Here is a 22,536-nt window from a genome sequence, read left to right as displayed (position 1 = left end):
CAACACGTCAGCGTGACTCTGATGCCTTTGTGCTGAATTGTTGACTGGTTTGCAAAGTCATCAAAAAGTTCTAGAGAGAAAAAAGTGATATACAGTTAACCCTTTGGAGTTAATATTATGTAGTATGAAGTTTAGTAGACAAGAATTTCATGTTGGTAAGTAGATGTTGAATTCAATATATTTCACGTATTTTTCCTCATGATTGTCTTTCCATGATTGAGAGCAAATGCCTTTGATTCACACATTAAACGGAAATGATAAAGCCTTATGGCTTAGTAATAATTGGGATCTATCACTTGTAACAGTCTTTATCTTAAGGAAACAGTCCCTAAAGGATACTGCAAAAGGTTGCTTCAAAATAAGAGTAAATTCAATTGTATTTTACTAAAGATGTTTACATATCCTCTCCACCTCCTAGTTTTAGTCACTTAACATGGTGCTTTACTTTAAAGAGGTCTTGATGTCCAGTTGGCTGTGATGAAATCAGGTAAACATATTGACCGCTCACTCTTCAGGTTAAATAAAAAATGTTACAAACATCAGTTTTGCTGAAACTATCCTTTCTCATTCTTGAAACTGAATCTGAATCGAAAGACCAAGAGAAAATGGCCCATTACCATAACGACTATAAAAAGGTGAGGCCATTCTTTTTTTAGAGGAGGGGAGGGATAGATAGGCATATGAAAAGAATTTAAGTGCATGATGCTTTTGAATCAATTATTAAAGATGCTGTTATAATGAATAGAAGTTTACTTCATGCCCAGAAATCATGGCTCTGATCCATCCCTGTAATTATGGATTCAGGTCAGAGTCACATAGGAATTCAGACCAGACTGGACCCTTGCAGATCTTATCAATATTATGGGTAAGCTGGAATTGTTCAGGATTCTCAGGGTTCACAGGAAAGGGAGGGCCTGAGGTTCTGTATCTCTTAGGACAGAATTTTGTGAGGGATGTCTGTCCACACTTTCCTGTGGTACCTATGGAAAGGGCTGAATTCTGGGCCTCAGCCCAAACCTGCTAAATCAGAATCCTTCCAATTGGGCTCAGGAATCTACATTTTTTACAAGGGTTTTGATGATGCTGGTGCATCCTAAACTTTGAGACTCGCTGCCTTGAGGCCAATCTACCAAACTAGTAAACCAGGAAACATTTTTCTGGCTGTTTCTCTATGGGTATTGTTTTGTTTTATATGTTTTTACTGCATTCAGAAAAAAGGATTTCAGAAACCCCAAACTTTTCATCAATTTAAAAATTTTCATAGCATGAAGTTTACTTTTCTAAGTGAAATAAAATTAATTTTATTTATCATGTGATGCCTTTTGGTATTATAATGGTTATAGCTGAGTGCACCAGGCTTAGGATTCATTGATACATTTAGAGAATATAGGCACCTTGTTTTCAATTATGTAGGCTAAACAACATTTGTTGAATAAGATACAAAATAATTTTCGTTTTCTTCTCATTACATGCTTAGCACAGTGCCTGGCAAATAGCAAATGATCCATAAATGTTTGCTAAGATTATTTTTCTACAACCTGAGCCCTTCCTGTGGTTGGACTGGCGGACATCTGTATTAAGATGGATTTTGCTAAATCCAATTTTATTTCAAGGTCTGGAAAAACACTGTTAGCTTACTCTCTTTCAGATATCACTTTCAATAAGCTTGCTAATCTCCCATTGTTGTTGACATAATCGTGCTGATTGTCAGTCAGCAACCTTCCTTATGCAATTGCTAAGTGTTGAACCCTGTACTGGACATTGAGGAGCTCCAGGGATTTCAACATTACCCTAAAGCTTAGATTCAAATGTGTCCCAGTTTTTACTAAAAGCAGCAAAGTAATGTTGTGGAAAGACACAGGTGAATTTGGTAAATAGAAAAAATGCAAACTGGGCAGAATGTTTTTCATAATATTACTCATTTTGAAGCCCAAACAGTAGAATATTGTGAAAATACCATCTCTGCCTCACAACACAATCACCTCTGAAAATAGTAGAAAATCCCTTTACTATAACTTTCCCAAGTATAGTGAACAAGGAAGAGTTATTCACTGGGTAATGGGCTTCTTATTTTACAGATGAAAATAAATTTGCTTTCATTCATTCAATCATTCTAGAAAATCTTGGTCTTGCTGTCTTGGAATTGAGCCCCTTCCACATTTGCCCTTTCACATCTTTCTAGAACATTTTATGTCTTTTTCATATATTCTACCTCCTGTGTGTCTTAATCCTTGATTAATCCTTAATCAATCCTTGATTCTTTATCTAGACCTGTCTTCCTGTTCTCTAAGTCTTTCTTGGCAAAATTAACTGAATCTGTGTCTCCAAATAACGAATTCTTTCTTCAGTTGCATTTAATCTGGTATTTTTTTAGTCATTCGTTAATGCATTTCTAGAAGTTCCACTGGGTTTAATAATTGAATCAATTATTCAGTTGCATTTAATCTGTTTTTTTAGTCATTCGTTAATGCATTTCTAGAAGTTCCACTTTTTCAAATTTACTTGGTCTCTTTTATGGTCCCTTGTTTCTTGCTCAAGACAAGGTATACCCTATCTCAAGAAGAAGATATGCTCAATCTTTTCTTTTACTTCTGTAAAAATATTAAGTATATGATTTTATATTTTGTGTTTGATAATTTCAATATCTGAAGTCTTTGCAGGTGACACTTTGCTATCTGTTGTTTCTACAACTCTCTCTCATGATGCCTTCCTACCATGTGTACTTTTGATTTTGGCTGTGATTTCATGTCCCTTGAAGCTTTATCTGTGAGAAATTTTTGAGATTGAGATAAAGTCGAGCTTCCTCAGATCCTGGTCTATGCTGGCTTCAACAAAGTTCAGATATCCTGTGAGAACTCCTGGTAGTCAGCCCGTTGGCTTTATTTATTTTCAGTAGCCTTTTGTTTAATTTCCATACCATAAAATTTATCTAAGTTTGACTTTATTTTTGTTCAGACTTTGAAAAGACTGTTGATGTATGGAGTAAAATCACTTAGAATATGACAGGCTGAAGGAAAAAACTTGATGTTCTTGTTGAGGAACGAAGGGGAAAGGACTTGAATTATTTTGATGAAAAGGTCTAAGACAAGCAAAATGACTTAAGTATTCATAAAATAAAGAATTGTTCACTAAAAATGTAGTTAAATAAAAACATGAGTAAAATAAGTAGAAAAAGGCTAGAAAAGATTATTTGGTTAATTCCTACTCATCATTCAGGTGGCTTTGTGAATGCCAGTCTTAAAGATTTCTTTCAATCAGGTGTCCCTGCAATATAGTTCCAGGGCTTACTGTAGTTTGTTTAATTAGAGTAATTATCACAATGTGTTCTAATTACTTGATTACTTTTCTGAGGCCTGTTTGAGAGAGCAGAGGTCAGTAAACTCCTATGAGCAAAATCTGGCCCACTGTTTCTACAAGTAAAGTTTTATTGGAACACAGCCACATCCATTAATTTATGTATTATTTGTAGCTACTTTATGCTATAATGGCAAAGCCGAGTAGTTGTAACAGAACATACAGCCTGCAACGCCTAAAATGCTAACTTTTTGATTCTGTACTGAAAAAGTTGGTTGTGGTATACAATCTCTATCAGGGCAGAACAGTGTCTGCCTTGTTTGCTGTTGTATCTCCAGTATTTACCATAGTGCTTGTCACATAGAAGGAGCTAAATAAATAGAGATGAATGCAGGGATAGAATTAAAAAATGGCTTCAGAGACTTCTATTTTGGGGTTATGCAGAATTTAGAAAGAATTAAATCTAATCAGAGAAATAAAAAAGTGGTTTTGTAGGTAAAATCCCATTATAAAGAACTTTATTATGTTATGTCAGGGAGGCAGCTGGAAATAGTGAAAATAATCAAGAAGACCTGGGTTCCTTGCCTGCCACTGCCTCTCATTAGCCATGAGGTTTTGATTGAACTTTTAACATCATGAGCATTAGCATCTTCTTCTAAAGGTGGGATTCATCATCTGTTCCTTCATAGAGGGCTATCAGGATTCAATGAGATGCTGCGTGCAATAGCCTCTGGCATATAACTGGCCCTCATTAAATGCTAGTTTCTTCTCAACTTGTTTCCTTTTCTTCCATGATTTCTTACTTCTTTGTCCTTATAGGTGGACTAAAAACAGTCCTTTGGTTATATGGTTTAATAACCACAAGTAAGTCTACATCACTTATCCAGATAAAAGTCAATGTCCAATTCAGTGGCCTGTTGTCAAAGGCACAAAACTTAATTTTCATCTCACCCCAAAGGACAATCACCTTTTGAATCTCCCCTTACTCCACAGTTTAAACATTCTTGCAATAAACACAATTCATCTGAGCTTAGAATTTCCCTGTAATTTAAAACAATGACGGAAGTGCTAGAAAAAGTGATGGTTTGGGCAGGGGACATCTCTCAGTGTTGAGTAAGTTCTGCCTAGTATAACGTGAAAAATTTTTAAATGGTGTAGAAATAAGGTTTCTGCAATAGCATGGCCATTTCTTCTTTCTGTTGGGATCGGAATGCTGCTTTTCTCTTCCTAGTGAGTGGAGAGGCTGCCTGTCAGGGGGATGTAGGGACTCTGATGTAGTAGAGAAGAAAGAGAATGTCATTTGAGGGCATATGGGCTGGGTTCTCCTCCTGCCTCTGTCATCTAGGTTGGCAGGTTACCTAACCCTAGTCTCTTCCTTTGAAAAGCTTGAATAATATACCTACCTCACAGGGTTTTTGTAAAGTATTAGAGGAATTATATGCAGATTTCCTGATGCATATCAAAGCCTCTGCAAATGGTTGCTACTATTTTTATTTTCAAGATTATACATTAGGAAAAGGATCTTTTAGCATATGCATTCCAGCAAAATTTTCTTCTAACTGCATTTTTGGAGGTCTTCATCAATTCTTTGTTGTGGAGTATCCTGCCCCCAATCCTAGGGCTCCTGGGGGCCTTGTTCTAGTTTCCTACTCTAGAGCTATTGGTGCTGTGAAGAGGCTGGCAAGAAAATTAGCATTTCTCCTGGCATTTAGTGATGACTCTTCCTTTGTAACAGGTAGAAGTATGAAAATAACTGAGCACCTGTAAATGGATTAACTAAGAAAGGGGTCACCCTTTCTTTCTACCATATTATGCATGTTAATTGTTATACTGTTCTTGAAACATTTGCTTGACAAATCCCTTTAGAGTCACACTTTGAACATCACTCAGGCCCATTCCTCTTCAATAGCAAAAATAAGCCACTTTACAGCCTAAAACAACATGACATTTTATAATAGATATCAATATTTTCCCATCTGACATTTAGTAGATCCTAGGCAACCAAAAAAATACCAGCTGCCTCTAAGGTTATTATTCATCATTATTGTTCTTATCATTACATATTGTTAAAATCCACCAAAGTGATAGTAATGTTGTTCATTTGAGAGCTCCTTTTTAAATATTATTAGTTCAACATTTTTCTCTCAAGTCTTTTTGTTCACAAATGTGCAAGAAAATAGCCAGGCAAGGAAAAAACTGGAAGAATTTCTCCAGCACATCCCAAAGACCGAGGGAGAGGCTCTCTCCACACATAGTGCTTACATTTATAATGGCACACTGTGACTGAATTGATATTTACACTTGTGTGATGGGTCCTAAATAGCTAGCACTTTTGTATTTCTCTCTGTTATAGAGGGTAGAGATGATGCTTACAGAAGCTCTTCTAAGACTGGAGAGAAAAATTCTAGTTATTTTTAAATTTTAAATTTATAAAAGGTTTTCCTATCTTTTCTATTATTTTTCTGCCTCAAGTTCACCCAATGGGTCTTGTACAAAGTTAACAGACTCCAGGCTAAGAATCCGTAGACCCGAAGTGACAACCTACATCACTATCAGTATGACCTGGAAATAACAGAACGCTCACTGTCTCATTGCAGAAGTGAAACTTCGTAAGATTCATTTAAAATCTCTGAGAGATCTCTCCAACATTACCTGTGGACACATAACAATTCTCCATCCCTTTATATTTTAAGACATATCTAAGGATTTTTTTTTTCTTGTGTAGAGCCAGGTAAAGATTTACTCCAGTTGACGTTTTGTCCAGAGTATTAGTCTGAGAAATCGAATGTTCTTTGGTTACTGCATCCTCAAGCCATATAGCATGGAGATGGACAACAAAAGTCTGAAGGCAGAATGTGGCCTCATCAGAGCAGCAGTCTTTGACTTTAGCCACCCTAACTCTGAATTGGTGCGCAGTCTGAGTATTTTTCTCTAACAGTAACTAGAAGGACATTTTGATTCAAAATTTTACATACGATTATTATTTATCAGTGATAATTATAGCTAACATTTATCCAACACTCACTATTTGCCACTTTTCTAAGTGCTTTATGTTTTTTCTCATGTAATCCTCACAGCAATTATGAGAGATGGGCACTACTATTATTCCCATTTTATAGATAGATAAATTTGTCTCCATTTTCGGAGCGAATAGGTGGCAGAATAAAGATTTACACCTGGCCTGACTGACTCCAGAGCCCAGAGCTCATTCTCTCAGCCCTCTGCCCACCCTCTGGATGAGAGCGACCTTCGTATTTTACTGTACTGTTATCTTGGACATGGATCTCCACACCGTACTGTGCATGATACACAATAGCATTCTGCCACCTTATTGATATTTCTCTGACTACCGAAATGAGGGAAGCCCTATTGACAAGAACAACTTCAGTTGTGGTCCGGACCATTATCTGTTTTGTCAAGTCCTGCTGAGAGACTCTTAAGTGTTCCACACTGTTCCTGTTCCATTCTGTTCCAGCCTCAGATGGTTATGTCCTTTTTATTCTGACTCATTGCTCAGTAAACTTGATTACTCAAGATTTGCTCCGGTGCCAAGGCCTAGTCAGGAGCTTGCTAAAGAGCACTGATGGCTCTCGCGTGTGTCACACCTGAACTCCTTGGTGACTGTGCTGTGCTGGAGCACTCTGTCTTTGTAGCAATGTGAATACTTTGTCCTGCATCACTGACTCTATCTACACTCGATTCTGACCTTAGTGGGCCTTTGTTCTCTGGCCAACTGTGCCTGTGATCTCCAGGCTACGGCGATCAGAGGAAAGAAGGCGCCTCCTCAGTTTCCCAGGAAGAGAAACTGCCTGATTGGGGTGTAACTTCAAGCAGCTCTTCCTATATTAAAATCTTTTGGGTATTTTCATTAACTCTTTTGTGTCATTATACAAGGTGTGGAGGTGGTGGTGCATTCCTTCACAACACATTTATTAAGCACCTATTTATGTTCCAGGCACTGTGCTGCGCATGTTACAACTAAGGTAAAAATTGTTCCCACTTTCATAGTTTACCATTTCTAAACAAATCAGACACATAATGAGGCAATTCCAATACAATTTGATAAAGATTCTAATGGGCAATAACAGTATTTTGAGAGCACATAGACGGGGCACCTACCCCGGACCAGAAGTGGCAGCTGAGATCTGAAGGATGACTAGAAAAAGTTAGGCAGATGAAGGGGTTGGTAGTTGGGTAGTGACTAAGAAGGAGAGTGTTCAAGAAAGAAGAGATGGCCAATTCAAAGGCCTATGGGTAGAGAAGCATGCAGAGCCTGAACAACCACGATTAGCTCAGTTCAGCTTAAGCAGTTTGAAATAGATTGTGGCAATATATGCAGCTGGAGAGTTGAGCAGGGGTGGGGATAGAGAAGGTGGATATCATTTAATCTGTGTATATATCACATAGGGAGCACTCACTTTCACAGACCTACTGTACCTTGAGTGTTTAATGGCAGGGGATGGGACTGAGGAATAAAATTTGTTGAGTTCTGCTGAGTACTGGGGATGATGGGTGATCTCGGAAACCTTTGGTCCTGGATCTTAGCCCATACCATCCAAGGCCCCCCAGCCAGTCAAGTGCTTCACTCCTTCAGGTAGACTCTCTTGTTGCTCAAGATACATCAGAGTCTTCCTCTTGCTGCTGTCATTAGTGCTCTCCACTCCCAAAACTAGTGCCTTTACTCAAGGTCCCTCCGCTATTTCTGCTGCTGCGTCCATAGCTAGGCCTGACGTGGCCACTATTGCTAGAGTTGGCCTGCACCGCTAGGTACTAAGAACTGAGCCAGGCCTTTCACACTCACCAGCAACCCTACAGGAAGGGATGGTATCTCCATCTGCAAAAACAGGGAAACTGAGGCTCAGAAACATCAAATTATTTGTTGCAAGCCATGAAGCTATAAGTAGTAGCAAGGTAGAATTCAGGCCTGGTCTGATTCCAAAGTCATTCTAGCCACACAACAGTGCCTCCTTCCCTGTCACTATTACATTCTTATTAGGATCCCTTAAGTCTGCTCTTTCATTTTCTTATTGACTCTTTTCTTGAAGAAGAGTCCCCCAAAGATTAGGTCAGATACTTTTGAGGGGCCTTTCCACGAGTTGTCCCTTAAATGTGTCCCTCCCACAGAGGAAGGACCAAATTCAGACACCACAAGTCTTTAGGATATGTTCACTGACCAACAAGAGCATGCCCTACCAAGGTCTATCCCCAAGATTTAAGACTGCCTTCCTTCCCTCACTTTGATTAAGAACATAAAAATAATTTCTGATGTTGGCTAGTATCTTAGAATTTCTCCCAGGGTATCTGGTGATTTTTCATGCAAACAGATTTGTAGGCAGCCCTTGGCATATCTGAGTATGTCGCCTATGTGTGATTAGCAGGTGAGTTTCTTTCTTTGTACCTGTCCCCAGACTCTCACTGAGAGTTATTTCTGATTTACTTAAATTTTTGTCTCCTTATTTCATTACCATTTTAATGTTCAATATCAATACTAAACAAAATAAGTTTTCTGTCTCTTTGCTCACTCCTTCCTCCTCTTTCAAACACCAGTAAAGCCCGAGGCCAAGTCTTGTGGATCCTAGAATAGAGATAGACACATTTGCTAATGAGAGCTCCAACTTCAGACAAGGGTACTAAGGAATCAATCACTAGGTGTTTATTGTCTCTTTGCTAAAAACAGCTCTCTCTGCAGTCAGATGGCCCTGATTCTGCACTTCTGAAGGTACTCTGGACTCTGTCACTAATTACTCTTCCTCTTGGCAGTAAATAGAAGAAATTTTCAAATTGTTTTTATTGATCACAAGGCATTTTATCCTGGATATCACTCTCCATAAAAAAGGGGATGTAATTATTTCCAGTTAACATAGTCAAAAAATTTTATACAAGAAAGGCAGTTTACATAGTGGTTAAGAGTACACAATTCAAGGTCAACAGACCTGAATGTGAATCCTTGGTTCAGTTTGCTACTAGCTATGTGGAATAGAGCAAGTTGCTTAAACTCATTGAACCTCAGTTTCTCCCTCTGTAAAATGGGAATAATATTAGTTCACTGTTATAAGTATAAATTAACAGGAATTAATAAAACAGTACTTTGGCCCACAAGGTACAGTTATTATTATTACTTATTATTATCAAGAAAGCCACTTACCTGTCTGTCTGCAGGGTGATCTGATATAGTTTTATATGTTACTTGTGGTTCCCTTTTTTCCATACGAGTTCTCATTCTTTTTCAAAAGCAGGACCTCATCTTGCTTTTATGAATACTCTAATTCTCACTTTGTATGACTGTGTTTTCATTGCAGAATGATGAGGTGGAGTTTGTCCGAACTGGCTATGGGAAGGATATGGTAAAAGTTCTCCATATTCAGCGAGATGGAAAATATCACACCATTAAAGAGGTGGCAACTTCGGTGCAACTTACTCTGAGCTCCAAAAAAGATTATCTGATTGGAGATAATTCAGACATCATCCCTACAGACACCATCAAGAACACAGTTCATGTCTTGGCAAAGTTGAAAGGAGTACGTGTCATTCTTCTTAGATGCCGTCTATTGCTTTTCTATAACATGAGGATATTACTTGCTTATTTCAAATTACCTTTGCTTTTTTAACCCAATTTTTACATTTAAGCCATTTAAAAATTTTCCTTTTCTATTATAAAATTCTTCAACTCTTTACATCTTTTAGGTAGAGAACCGTACTCAGCAGCTTCACATGTTCTCTCTTGATTAGGATCATTGACAAATCAAGGCCCTGAGAGTATTCCAGAATAGAATTTTATACATTTTTGTCATGTATTTCTTTGAATTTTATTGTTTATTTTTTTTTCTTTTAGAATGGCGTGCATTTATAGGAGAAAGTACCATTTCTCTTCTTGGTGTAACTATAGAAGAAAATCTTGAGTGTGAGATACCTTTTGAAATTTATTTGTCCAACTTTTAATGCCTTCCTAATTTTCCCAACTCCGTGACCACTTAGTATCCATATATGGTGGTAACTATACTTTTCAAAAGGGCCTTGAAACTGACAGAATCTGATATTTTAGTATTTGAACTTTGGATTTCTTTAAGTTTGAGTGAAGATGTGATGGATCACAAGCAGATTTCTGGACAATTCAAGTTCATATTGTTAAATCTAGGGCTTAGGCCATTTGATCACGTCACCACTTCTAAAGGGGGTTTGAGGGACTCGGTGAAAAAGTGAAGAGATTAGGAAGTACAAATTGGTATTTACAAAATAGTTGCAAGGATATAAAGTACAGCATAGGGAATTTAGTCAATAATATTGTAATCACTGTGTTTAGTGCCAGATGGGTACTAGACTAATCAGGGAGATCACTTCATAAATTCTATAAATGTCTAACCACTATGCTCTACATCCTAAATTAATATAAAATAATATTGAGTGTTAATTATAGTCAAAAAATAAATAATAAATAAAATTAATGTACAGCAAAAAAGTAAAAAAAATTAAAATTCATTTAAAAGTGTAAAAAGATAAGAAATATAGACTGGAAAGAGTCTTTTTCATGCTTTTGCATAAAATCCACACCCATAATGCATGAAATGAACAAACTAATTGAAATATAAATTCTGTAAGGCCTATCTCCACAATGAACTTTTCTCTTGCTAATCAGAAGGGCCCAGCAGGCACAAAAGGGGCTATGGAAAAAGGCATCGCTCTGCTAAAAATATAAATTGAAAATAGGCTAAAAATATAAATTGAAAATAGGCTATAAATTAAAAATGGGCTGGGTAATGCAGATTTTTACATTTTCTGTACTGTGTGAGAGGTGCAGAAAAGTGAAGGAATGGATCTGGATATTAAAAACAATTTAAATTCATTCATTATAGATAGAATGACCAAGTAATTTTTTATCCAAACCAGGACAAATTTTTTCTTATTTTTTAAATTGAGGTATAATTAACATACAACATCATATTAGTTTCAGAGGTACAACATAATGATTTGGAAAATGATCAACACAATAAGTCCAGTTAACATCCGTCATCATACATAGTTATGGATTTATTTTCTCGTATTTTTAACTTTTAAGATTTCCTTTCTTATCCAGTTTCAAATGTGTAAATATAGTATTATTAACTATAGTCGCCATGCTCTACATTACATCCCCATGACTTATTTATTTTATAACTGGAAGTTTGTACCTTTTGACTCCCTTACCCATTTTGCCCACCCCTCACCCCTCATCTCTGGCAACCAACTATCTGTTCTCTATGTCTATGAGCTTGGTTTTATTTGTTTTCTTTTTGTTTTAGATTCTACATATAAGTGAGATCACATAACATTTGTCTTTCTTCCTTTGACTCACTTCACTTAGCATAGTGCCCTCAAGTTCCATCCATGTTGTCAGAAATCTTTTAATGGCTGAATAATATTTCATTGTGCGCGCGCGCACACACACACACACACACACACACACACACACCACATTTTCTTTATCTATTAATCTGTCAATGGACACTTATGTTGTTTCCATATCTTGGTTACTATAATAATGCTGCAATGAACATGGGGGTACATATATCTTTTTGAGTTAGTGTTTTCATTTCCCGAACCAGGACACTTTTGAGAGTGAAATAAGATGCTATTAATAATTATTTTAGGACAACAGGTATAAAATGTCTCATAAATGTCAAAACTGTCCTGGGGAAACCTGTACAAATAGTCCATCTTAATTATAGGCAAAGCCATAAATAATCAATAGACTGTGCTAGGACCATAAAACTCTATGTAAAGATAAAAAAGGAAGAATTTGTGTATAAGTAGAGAGCTGCTTTATGGGGATGAAGGGCTGGGGATGGTCAATAGAAGGCTTGTTTGCAAGGCAAGGAAGCTGAAGTGGCCCTTCACTAAATTATTTCCTTGAGAAACTGGGAGTTCTATTTGCCATCGTCATAAAGAGACTAGAGTATTTTGGACTACAGTGTCGTACTGTAGTTGGTATAGGTGATGATTGAGTTCACTGGTGAAGCGCAGCTGAATGTTAAGTTACTTTTTGCTCATCCACTAGTTGACACATTCTCTCCTGAAAAACAGGTTTCAAAAATGGAATAGTCTCACTTGGTAATATTGATCTATTATTAACTACACTTGGGAGCCCTTGTGAAAAAGGAAATAACGATCAATTAATTTCTCAAGATTTTTTCTAATTCTATGTTGCTCTGATTCTAAAAAGCACTCGATCAAGAAAGAGAGCTCCATGGATATTTAAAAACTATTTTTAAATAGGGTAAGTATTTCTGATGACTAGCATTTTGTTTCTTTTTGCAGATCAAAAGCATAGAAACTTTTTCTATGAATATCTGTGAACATTTCCTTTCTTCTTTTAACCATGTCATCAGAGCTCAAGTCTACATGGAAGAAGTCCCTTGGAAGCGGTTTGAAAAGGTTACTTCACTTACTTGTGCTCTTGGTTTAATTAAAGAAGTTGGCTTTATGACAAATGCTGAAATTTTACTGGAAACAATGTTTTTTTTTTCTTCTTCTAATGTTCAGAAAGGAGCTAAGCATGTCCATGCATTTATTCATACTCCCACTGGAACACACTTCTGTGAAGTTGAACAGAAAAGGAGTGGTGAGAAACATTTTTCATGCTTTAATTCTGCTATAGCAATTTCAGATTTTTTTCTAAACCACTCTGTTTACTAACACCAAGGAAAACTGTAGAGAATTTTAAAGCTTTTAAATCTGAGATGAGAATGAGCATTGTGACTTTGGATTACGTTTAAAAAACTACTTTTTATCTTAAGAGTATAAAAACGAAGTAATACCTTTTGCAATAAATACTGGAGTTGAGTGGGATAGATCATTTCTATTACTCAATTTTGAGGCAAAGGGAAAAAAAAGAAGGCCCAGGCTGGCAAAAACCCAAATCTCTGAATTTTCAGACCAGTGCTTTTTGTACCATACCATGCTTTAATTATAAAAACCTTTATAGGAACTATCTGCTGAATAACAATCAAGTTTCCCTGACATTTTATTTGCATGATAATAAAACCATTGATATTACTATAAAAATAAACCTCACTTAAAATAGCAATGGCCATTATATAATTCTTTTTATTTACCAAGAAATTTAAAAATTAACGTAGAACAACATAATAACGATAACACCAGGCTTCAAAATAGCACATAGCACTTCTGCTGTAAAGAACCCAACCACACGGCTTCATCTAACTGTAAGGGCAGCCAGGAAATGTAGTCTAGCTGGGTACCCAGGAGGAAGAGAAAATAGATCTAGTGAACAGCTAGCAGTCTCTGCCACAAGAAGGTTAAGAAGTTTGCATTAAAAGAAGACTGATGAGAAACTACAGTTTGGCAAATAGGTCATTGGTGACTTCTGCAAGTATATTTTAGCAGAGACCTGGAGGTAGGAGTGAAATGGCCAAGTACAGGGCTCTGCTGATCGTAATAAGAAAACAGGCTGCTCTTCACGCCCTCGCTCTTTCCAAGAATTTCCAAGAGCTATCATCAGCCTGAATTCTAGTCACCTGGCTACTTACTATAGCGTGGAGAAACTAGTCATCACAACCAGGCCAAAGCTTTTCCTTTCTCCAGAAAGCTACAAAGCTTCAGGGTATTGCGATTGTTGTGGCAGTGTTCCCAGAGTTCCAGCTTGACTCATCTAGAATCCAGCACCCCTCTTATATCATGCAAGGCTGGCAGGGATCAAGGCAGGGGAAGAAGTGTCTGTTGCCTTATGGGTATGCGGTATGCATGTGCACATGTCTATAAGTGTGTGTATCTCCCAGTGTTGTGTGTATGAAGATGACATTTGTACTCTGTATCTCTTTGGAGAGTAAGAATCTATGCTCTTTGGGTGGCAAAGTTTAATTTCTAATTTGCTTATTATCCAAGAGCTGAAACTGTGAGGTGAATCAATGTACAATCATTGTCATAAGAAATGCCCTTGCATAGGCTTACCTGAAGAAAATAATTATTATCTTACACACACACACACACACACACACACACACACACACACACCCCGCACACAACCCACAGGGGAAGGCTGTTACAAATCTCTAAGTAGGGCTTTTGGTGGGGGCTGGCTAGGTTGGTGAGAATTCTGCCCCCTCAAACACATGCACTAAATCACACATTCAGCCATGCAACTCCCAAAAAGGACTTTTTCCAGCAGGATATGTAACTGGGTTTCTCCTAGTGGATTGGATTCAGTCATATCAATTGAGTGAACATTTATAGAAAGCCTACTGAATCTCAAATACTATTTTAAGCCCTGAGAATTGCTGTAAAACTCTCATTACCCTATTTCCCTAATGGATATTTTAAAGCTATACCTTTAAGTACTTTTACCTTTTTCAAAGTTTGCTAGTTCCATTGGAGAATATGGAATAGACAGAAAAATTTGTTCACCCAAAGAAATGAAGACTGTTGTCATGTTTACCACTTCCTAAAGTCAGAGAGGAGGACTAGGCTCTGAATTTGTGATGCAGGCTATTGGTTTAAGTGCTTGTATGGAGTTGGGTCTTTCAAACTTTTTCTCTCATGTGTCTCTGTGAACTACAAGCTTAGCCAAGCCTTGAAGTCACTGGGATGGTTGAGTTGCTAATTTGAACTATATTGGCCCCCAAATCTCTTCACTGCTTAAATTACAACTCATAGTTCTTTAAGAATCAAATTTCTCTTAATTTGTCACTAATTATAAAAATTCATCTAACCATAGATAAGTAAAGGGATGGAAAATGGAGATGAGATCTCAACTAAGAGATACTGTCTTGTGGTAGTGAAAAAAATCTTTTAAGATGGAGACTAGTTGGGTAAGAGGATGGTTTTAAGGAAGGAATGAAAAAATTGAAGTCTTGGAGGAGAGTAGATTTAAGAAAAGTCAAGCTAAGTAGACAGTAGAAGTGAGATCGAGGAAGTGGGAGGCCCAGGACAGAGACGGCCACTGCCTTTTGTTGTCCTTGATATAAAAACTAATAGGCTCTTCAGTTCCTTCAAAAGAAGAGTTCTCGGCAAACCCAAGGTCTTTTAATATCATCCTGATTATCACCTAATTGTACAAAAGCCCAGTTAATTTCTTTCCTTCTGGATGATGTCACCTTGCCCTACCCAGAACTGCACAGAAGATTTCACTCTCCCTGAATGAGCTAAACGAACTCTCAAAGGCAAATGATATTTAATTAATCTTCACTTTTTCTAGTGCTTTATAAGTTTGAGGTTTTCTACTAGAATGATTTAATATAGTTTTAAAATATTCTCCGTTTAGCTATTTGTGTCCTTTTTGGAGGTGTTAAATGTGGAAGCAATTATCCTTTCCATGACGGAATTTTTTCTTGGCTTAGTATAGCTTTGTGCTTTGTGACACCTGATGCGTAGGTAAGGAATTCGGCTTATTTTCTATTAATTTGCAATGAGTTTCTTTCCCTTAGAGAGCTAAAGGGTAGGATGTATGCTTCTCTGAGAGATAAACCACAATCTGTTAAGTGTGTAGGAGGACACTAAAAGCTAGAAAAGATTACGTTCTAGCAAAGTGAAATGTGAAAATCTTCTTTTGCATTATTCCATAAGCATGGCAGAAAGGAAAAAAAAAAGCTGATTAAGTGGTTTAATGGGAAGTAACCTAGAAAAGGACAGTCTTTTTGGTGGAATTACTTCTCGGTAGTCTAAACTGGAATATTTTTTAGAGTGCATGAGGCATCATATTTTTAGTTGATGGGCTCATGAATTTGAAAGGCTCAGGTTCTTACCAGTGTTGAGAAAGCTGGGGCACTGCCAACAGAGAAGATAAAATAAGCTCTCTGATTTCATCCAGAGTGTCTAATGTGCGCCAAGGAAAAAAAAATTCACATTCAAATAGAAGAGGTCGTTTGTTGTTGTTTTTGTTTACAGAATGATGAGTGCACCAAAAGGAGATGGTTTGTGTTCTGACCAAACTGTGGCAATGGTTAACTTTCTTAGGGAACATGAGACCTTTTATTCTGCGTGAAAATGAGGCCAAAACACATTCGAAAATGCAACTACTTTCTCCATTTTCAGATGCTAGCAAAAAAGTAAATCGTTTCAAATTTGTCTAGCAGGATTGACATTCCTGGAATATCAATAAATCTCATCCCAGGGCTGAAGGAGGTGGATAGGGATGGCACAGCAGAAGTTGTTTTCAGAACCCAATGAGCCTTTGTGAAACATGGGGAATATTTACAGGTGGTTGAAGTTCATAAGAAAAAATCAGTTAAGGCAAAATCATCATAAAAAACTTTTATAGAGCATTTTTTATTGGGCAGCCATTCTACCAAGTCTTTCATGGTATTATCTTAGACAATTATCAACTCTAGGAAATAGGTATGATTATCATCTCCATTTGACAGATGAGAAAATCAAGGTAGAGAGAGCTTAAGTAATTTTCTAAGGGGAATAGCGCTCATAAACAGGGGAGGTGAGGCATGGAGAGTGCTGAGATTTGAACTCAGGGAATCTGAGTTCAATCGTTATGCAGCACTGCATCCAGGAATCCTTTTATGATTAAGACCATTGGAGGAGCCAAAGTCTTACTGGCTTACAAGGATGCTGGAGATCCAGGCCAGCTGTATAGGAAAAGATGAAATAGGTAAAGTTTGCTTTCGGTTCTCCTTCAGCTTCTCTTTTCCCTGCCCAAGGATTCCCACTATTTTTTTCTATCCCCACTCCTGATTGCAAACCCATGTTTCATTTTTTATAGAATTTTTTTCCTAGAAGGGATTATTGTTGGAAATAGATTATGATATTAGTTTAGAAAGTTTGGAGTTAGTCCTTTAAGGGGTCCTTGTATTTCAATAGGAGATTTTTAAAGAATAAAAAATTTTCAAGACACCTAGGAGCAATTTCTAAAAGTGATGTTTCATTTTCCATTTGAGACCAATGGAGATGGTATTTTTCAGACTAGGGGCACTATTTGAGGCCATCAAAGCACGCTGGGAAATGGGAAGTGGCAACCTTCTTATCTTCTGGAAAGGATTCTTATTATAAAGGAATGGGGAGAGAAAGTTAAAGGAAGAAGAAAGCATTGTGTGGATGGGGAGTGATCCAAAAAGGAGGAAGAAAAGCATGGGATCTCACAGTGGGGTGCTGAATTCAAATTCCACTTCTGTCAGTTTCTAGCCATGTTTCTAGGCACTATGGGCAAATAATTAAAAGTCCCCTGTATAACAATACTTATGTAATAGAGTTGTTAGGATTAAGTAAGATAAAGTCTATAAAAGGCAGTAACTAAACACATGCTGATAGTCAGGACGTTCTTAGCTAGTGTTGCTGCCCTCCCCTTCTCCCCCTGCCCCATTGTGTATTAGTGTTGTGAATGAGGGTGATCAGGAGGGGAAATGGTAAAGACTGATGGAGAACTGTCTAGAAGAAAAAGAGACTAAAAACTGTGAGAAACTTATTTCTTTATTATTATTATTATTTACACCTACAGCACCTGGTCTTCCTAGGTGGTCTCCTACTCAAGTACTAACCAGGCCCGACTCTGCTTAGCCGAGATCAGACAGGATTGGGCATGTTCAGGGTGGCATGGCTGTAGACCATGGACCATGGCTCCACTGGGGTTCAAACCCAGGACCTTCTGCATGTAAAGCAGACATGCTAACCGCTACACTATGGAACCACATCCGAGATAGTTATTTCTTGAAGTGAATCGATCTTGTTGCACTTACTCATTCATTCAATAAATACTTATTGATAACTTCCGCAGTTCTCTTGGATTTGAGACTTAAATTCACTTAGATTATCTCCACCTCACATTTAGAAATGCTGATTTATGCAGAACCATGTCTTCATACATCTAGAATCTGATAAATCCAGACAACTTACGAGAAACAGATATTATTTTAAATTTTACCACATTATCTTGGAACACTCTGGCCAGAACACCTTATTTAATCAGCATATATTTAATCCGCACATCTACCAATGACCACTGGCCATGGCTCTCTCAGGTAGGTGCACACACGTGGCTGAGAAAATATCAAAATATAGTTGTTGTTTACCTACATCTGAAACCCCAAATCTCCTGAGTTGACAGCAGTGCCTGAAGCCACACGAATGATGTAAACCATTGGATTAGTAAGAGCTGCCCTGTGTTGTAACTGAGAATCATGAGTTTTCTTATTCATTAACTAAATCTTGTACGACATAGTGTTCCCTGGTATCTCTCGCCCTTAATCTATATACTAAGCAGGCCAGAGGGATAGATGTTTATCAGGACTAACTATAAGACTGAAAAGAGGCGGCCTTAGTCATTCTGCTATGGCCCTGTGCCACCGAAAGTGTGTGCTCAAGTGCCTCCTGAATATCCAGCCTCACCAGCCTGCACAAACAAATAAGACTATGGTAATGTTAATTCCTGAATTCTCCTGGCCTTGTAGCTCTCTCGTTATAAAACTTTTGGGCCTCTCTGGCCAAACTCTCCCACCTTCTGACAGCCTGGAGAGCTATCTTACTTGTGCTCATGGAGAAGTTTGCACCCATTGGATACAACTGCTGCCTCACTGGCTCTGCTCAGTATTTGCTATGCCAGTTGTCACTGATCCTTGGGAATAATGGTGCTCTCTACAGAGCATTGTACCCTGGGGCTTCCCAGTGTGTCACCTGGTGCCACATTCCCTTCAGGCTTCACCAAACTGCTGGAGCTACAGTGTGTTCCACATTGAAAAAAGAAGAATTGTCCCCTCATTAGCTGTGTGCCCCACCTGTCACCTGGGCCATGAGCTGGAGTTGCCTGGCGCACAAGTAAACAGCTTATTCAGATTACACTTAACATCTCTCTACCTCCCCCAGGTCCTCATGAACCAACTTTGTCCCTTCTCTTTCAGCCAAAAAAAACAAAACTTTTATGAGTATTCATTTAGGTAGATCTATGTCTTGTGTGTCACTGGCGTTATTTTCCCAGTTTCTATTCAGGTTTGGCCAGGCCCACACTGCTATCCATCCATTCGTGAAGTTGTCTGTTTTGCTGAGCTCATAACCACAAGGGAACTGAGGGTCTGGTGGTGATTGGAGCCATCAGCCAGTGTAGACAATCAGCATGAGGACTACTTTCATAAAGGGAAGGAAAACTACTCTGTAGGATCTTATTAACTCATTTCAGCATGACTGTCTGTTGAATGAGATGGAGCTCAAAAAGTGGAAGGTATTTGGCCTAGGAGACAACACTGAATGTAGCTGAGAGGAAGGTATTCATTTCTGTGGGCTTCAACACAACATGGAGCTTTAGTCTCTGACCTTCAATTCTCCAAGAGCAGGAAAGGGAAGAGAGTTGTGGAATCCAGATAAAGGGGAAGGCACACCATTCTCATTGGTTGGACTTTGGAGGAGACACAGAGACAGAAAACATGGGCAGTGATGTAGTTCTCTGTACAAACAGTGTGTCATGTTTTAATGACCAGGATCCTCAAGGCTGGATATCAGTGAGAAGGCACTGTCTTGTTTATGAACTCAACCTTTTTACTTAAAACAGGATTTCCGGTCATTCATTCTGGAATCAAGGACCTCAAGCTCTTGAAAACGACCCAATCTGGATTTGAAGGATTCATCAAGGACCAGTTTACCACCCTCCCCGAGGTGAAGGACCGATGTTTAGCCACCCAAGTGTACTGCAAGTGGCGCTACCACTGGTGCAGAGACATGGACTTTGAGGCTACCTGGTATGAGCATGTATGAGGGGCCTGGCATTGGAACAGGTGCTGTCTGTTCTTGTCTCTGGGGCATTGGAGTTCATGAAGTCTTCAATTTGAAAGAGGAACTTAAAGGCTATTCAATTCAACTTCCCAACTGCTCAAAATCCCTTCTGTTAATGACAGAAAGATGATGGTCTTCCTTTGACTTATTAAATCTGCACTTGAATCTCAGATGCTATTAGCAATAATGACTTTGAATGGATCACTTAATTTCTCTGACTCTCTGTTTTTAATTGATTAAATCAGTAGTTCTCAAACATTATCCTGTTATCAAAATCACAGGGAAGGTTTGTTAATATACAAGTTGCTGGGCTCACACCCCCAGAGGTTCTGATTCTGTAGGTCTGGGGTAGGGCCCAAGAACTTGTATTTCTAACAAACTCCTAGATAACGCTGATGCTGCTGGACCACAGGCCACAATGTAAGAACCTTAAATTATGAGGATAATGATATTTGGCTTTACTGCCTCATCATAGTTGTAGAGAGGGCTAAACTTAGTGTGACAACTTGTCTCAGTTTGCCAAGGACTTTCTTGATTTTAACACTGAAATTCCTGTGTCTCAGGGAACCCCTTGGTCCCAGGCAAATCAGGACAGTTGGTCATCCTAGGCTAAACTCAAAATGAGATGATATTCACCAGTGCACTTTATAAATGATAAATACCTTAGCAACATAAAAGTATGATTGTTATTATAATATCTTTACAAGCCGTAATTAGGCCTCTGAACTCCTGGAGTTTACTTTTTGACCAGGTATTTCATTCTTTTGCTGAAGCTCTAATTGTTAGAAACTTCTGCTCTACGATGAGCTAGAATCTGCCCCACCCCCCGCCCTGAAGCTTCCTCCAATGGATATAGCTTTGCTCTGCTCCTTTTACTATGTGATAGGTTGGGAAATGCTTTAAAAAAACCCTCACCTCAATCTTCTTTTTCCTTTTTTATCTCAAGTGTTCCCCCATGGGCAGCAGCTTGATGTATTTATGTCGAAAAGAGCACAAAATTTAGCGTGCCAGAATCAGGGTGCTGGTTGGGCCACCCACTAAAGAGAGATACTTAGAATAGATCATTTAACTTGGAAGCTCAGATCCCTTATCTCTGAATTAGGGATAATAACAGTATCTGCCTTGGGTATATTGAGAGAATCCAATGAAGTAATCACATGAAAGATTTAGTGCAGAGCAAACCTCCCAAAAAGTAACAATTCAAGGAACCACCCAACCCAAACAGTAAGAAGTCAAGTGCTTGGGAGTCCTCTTCACAGGCTCTTCAAACACACAGTGAGGTTTACCTGTATTGTCCTCTGGGCCCTGGTGCCAAATTATAAAAATAGCCTAGTGACACTTAATATGTTTGTTGAATGGTGCGTGTATGTAATAAAATGGAAAGTGAGGGGTTTTTTTGGTTTCGTTTTTGTTTTGGTATTACAAGATATTAATCTCTTCCAAAATCAACAATAAAATTATTTTATGGGGACAGAAAGGTTACCACTTCTTAGCTTTATAATGCTTTCCTAGAGACCACCCTGAGTCTGCAATTCTCTTTTCTGTGTTTTAGGGACACTATTCGGGACATTGTCCTGGAAAAATTTGCTGGACCCTATGACAAAGGCGAGTACTCACCCTCTGTCCAGAAGACCCTCTATGACATCCAGGTGCTCTCCCTCAGCCAGGTTCCTGAGGTACGTTTTGTCACTTGCCATTCTGAGGACTGAGAGAACTTGTTGTGTCTCCTGTCAGCTCTGAGAAAGAGTTGAGAGTTAAAATAAGAAAGTGGAAGACACATGAAAAATGACATCTGTTGTTGTTCAAAAGCTTGTTATAGCAAGTGAGAAGAGAGCAAAAATGGAAAAATCTGTCCAACCCGAAAACACAGGCCACTGCTATAGTTATTTAGTTTTGTTGAAAATTCTTCGAGTCTTTTCAACTTGCCACAATTTAAACCTCATAGTCAAGACACTCAAATGCCTTGAAGAAAGGGAATTAGACCAATAGTCTATGTTTTAGGAGAGCCAGAGAATGAAAGATAGATGCAGAAAGATTCTATCTATCCATCCATCCATCAATCCATCCATCCATTCATCTGTTTGATATTATTGAATGGTTATTATGTCTCTGTCAGAACATGAGGGATACAAAGATAAATTAGACATGTTCCCCACCCTTAAGAGCCCATTGTACAGTGAAAGAAAAAAATAAGTAAACTAACAATACAATAGAGAATAGAATATTTTGGAAATACAGAGGAAGGCATCTAATTCAGGTATAGGAGATAGGGTCAGCCAGGCTTTCTGGAGGGAGAGGTGCTTGAGCTGAGTCTTAAGGGACAAGTAGGGGCTATTTGGATTCACAGTCAAAAGTGAGAGAGCAGAGTAGGTATGGAGACAGGAGGCAGCATGGAACAGTCATTTACAGCTGAGAGTCTGCCATGTGTGAAGCTTCAGCAGTGAAAAGTCTTTCCACATGTCTAGATATGAGGCAGGAATCAGATTAGGAGGGCCCTTGTAGGCTTATTAATAATCTGTACTTTATCCTGAAAGCGCTCAGAAGCCA

General features: G+C 38.3%; 1 protein-coding gene across 1 annotated transcript in view; it reads left to right on the top strand.

The window, feature by feature from the left end:
- The first annotated feature begins 605 nt into the window (after positions 1-605).
- LOC102878680 (uricase) overlaps positions 606-22,536 on the top strand; it is a 24,944-nt gene continuing 3,013 nt past the window's right edge. Inside the window, exons 1-6 of the mRNA XM_006919358.1 lie at positions 606-635; positions 9,594-9,812; positions 12,586-12,702; positions 12,811-12,889; positions 19,769-19,955; positions 21,542-21,665. Of these exons, the coding sequence (XP_006919420.1) occupies positions 606-635; positions 9,594-9,812; positions 12,586-12,702; positions 12,811-12,889; positions 19,769-19,955; positions 21,542-21,665 (756 nt within the window). The remainder of the gene's footprint in view (positions 636-9,593; positions 9,813-12,585; positions 12,703-12,810; positions 12,890-19,768; positions 19,956-21,541; positions 21,666-22,536) is intronic.

Source organism: Pteropus alecto, unplaced genomic scaffold (assembly GCF_000325575.1).
Source record: "Pteropus alecto unplaced genomic scaffold, ASM32557v1 scaffold25, whole genome shotgun sequence".
In the NCBI taxonomy this organism is placed as follows: Eukaryota; Metazoa; Chordata; class Mammalia; order Chiroptera; family Pteropodidae; genus Pteropus; species Pteropus alecto.
The sequence above is the reverse complement of the archived record's forward strand: the minus strand, read 5'-3'. Positions and strand labels throughout refer to the sequence as shown.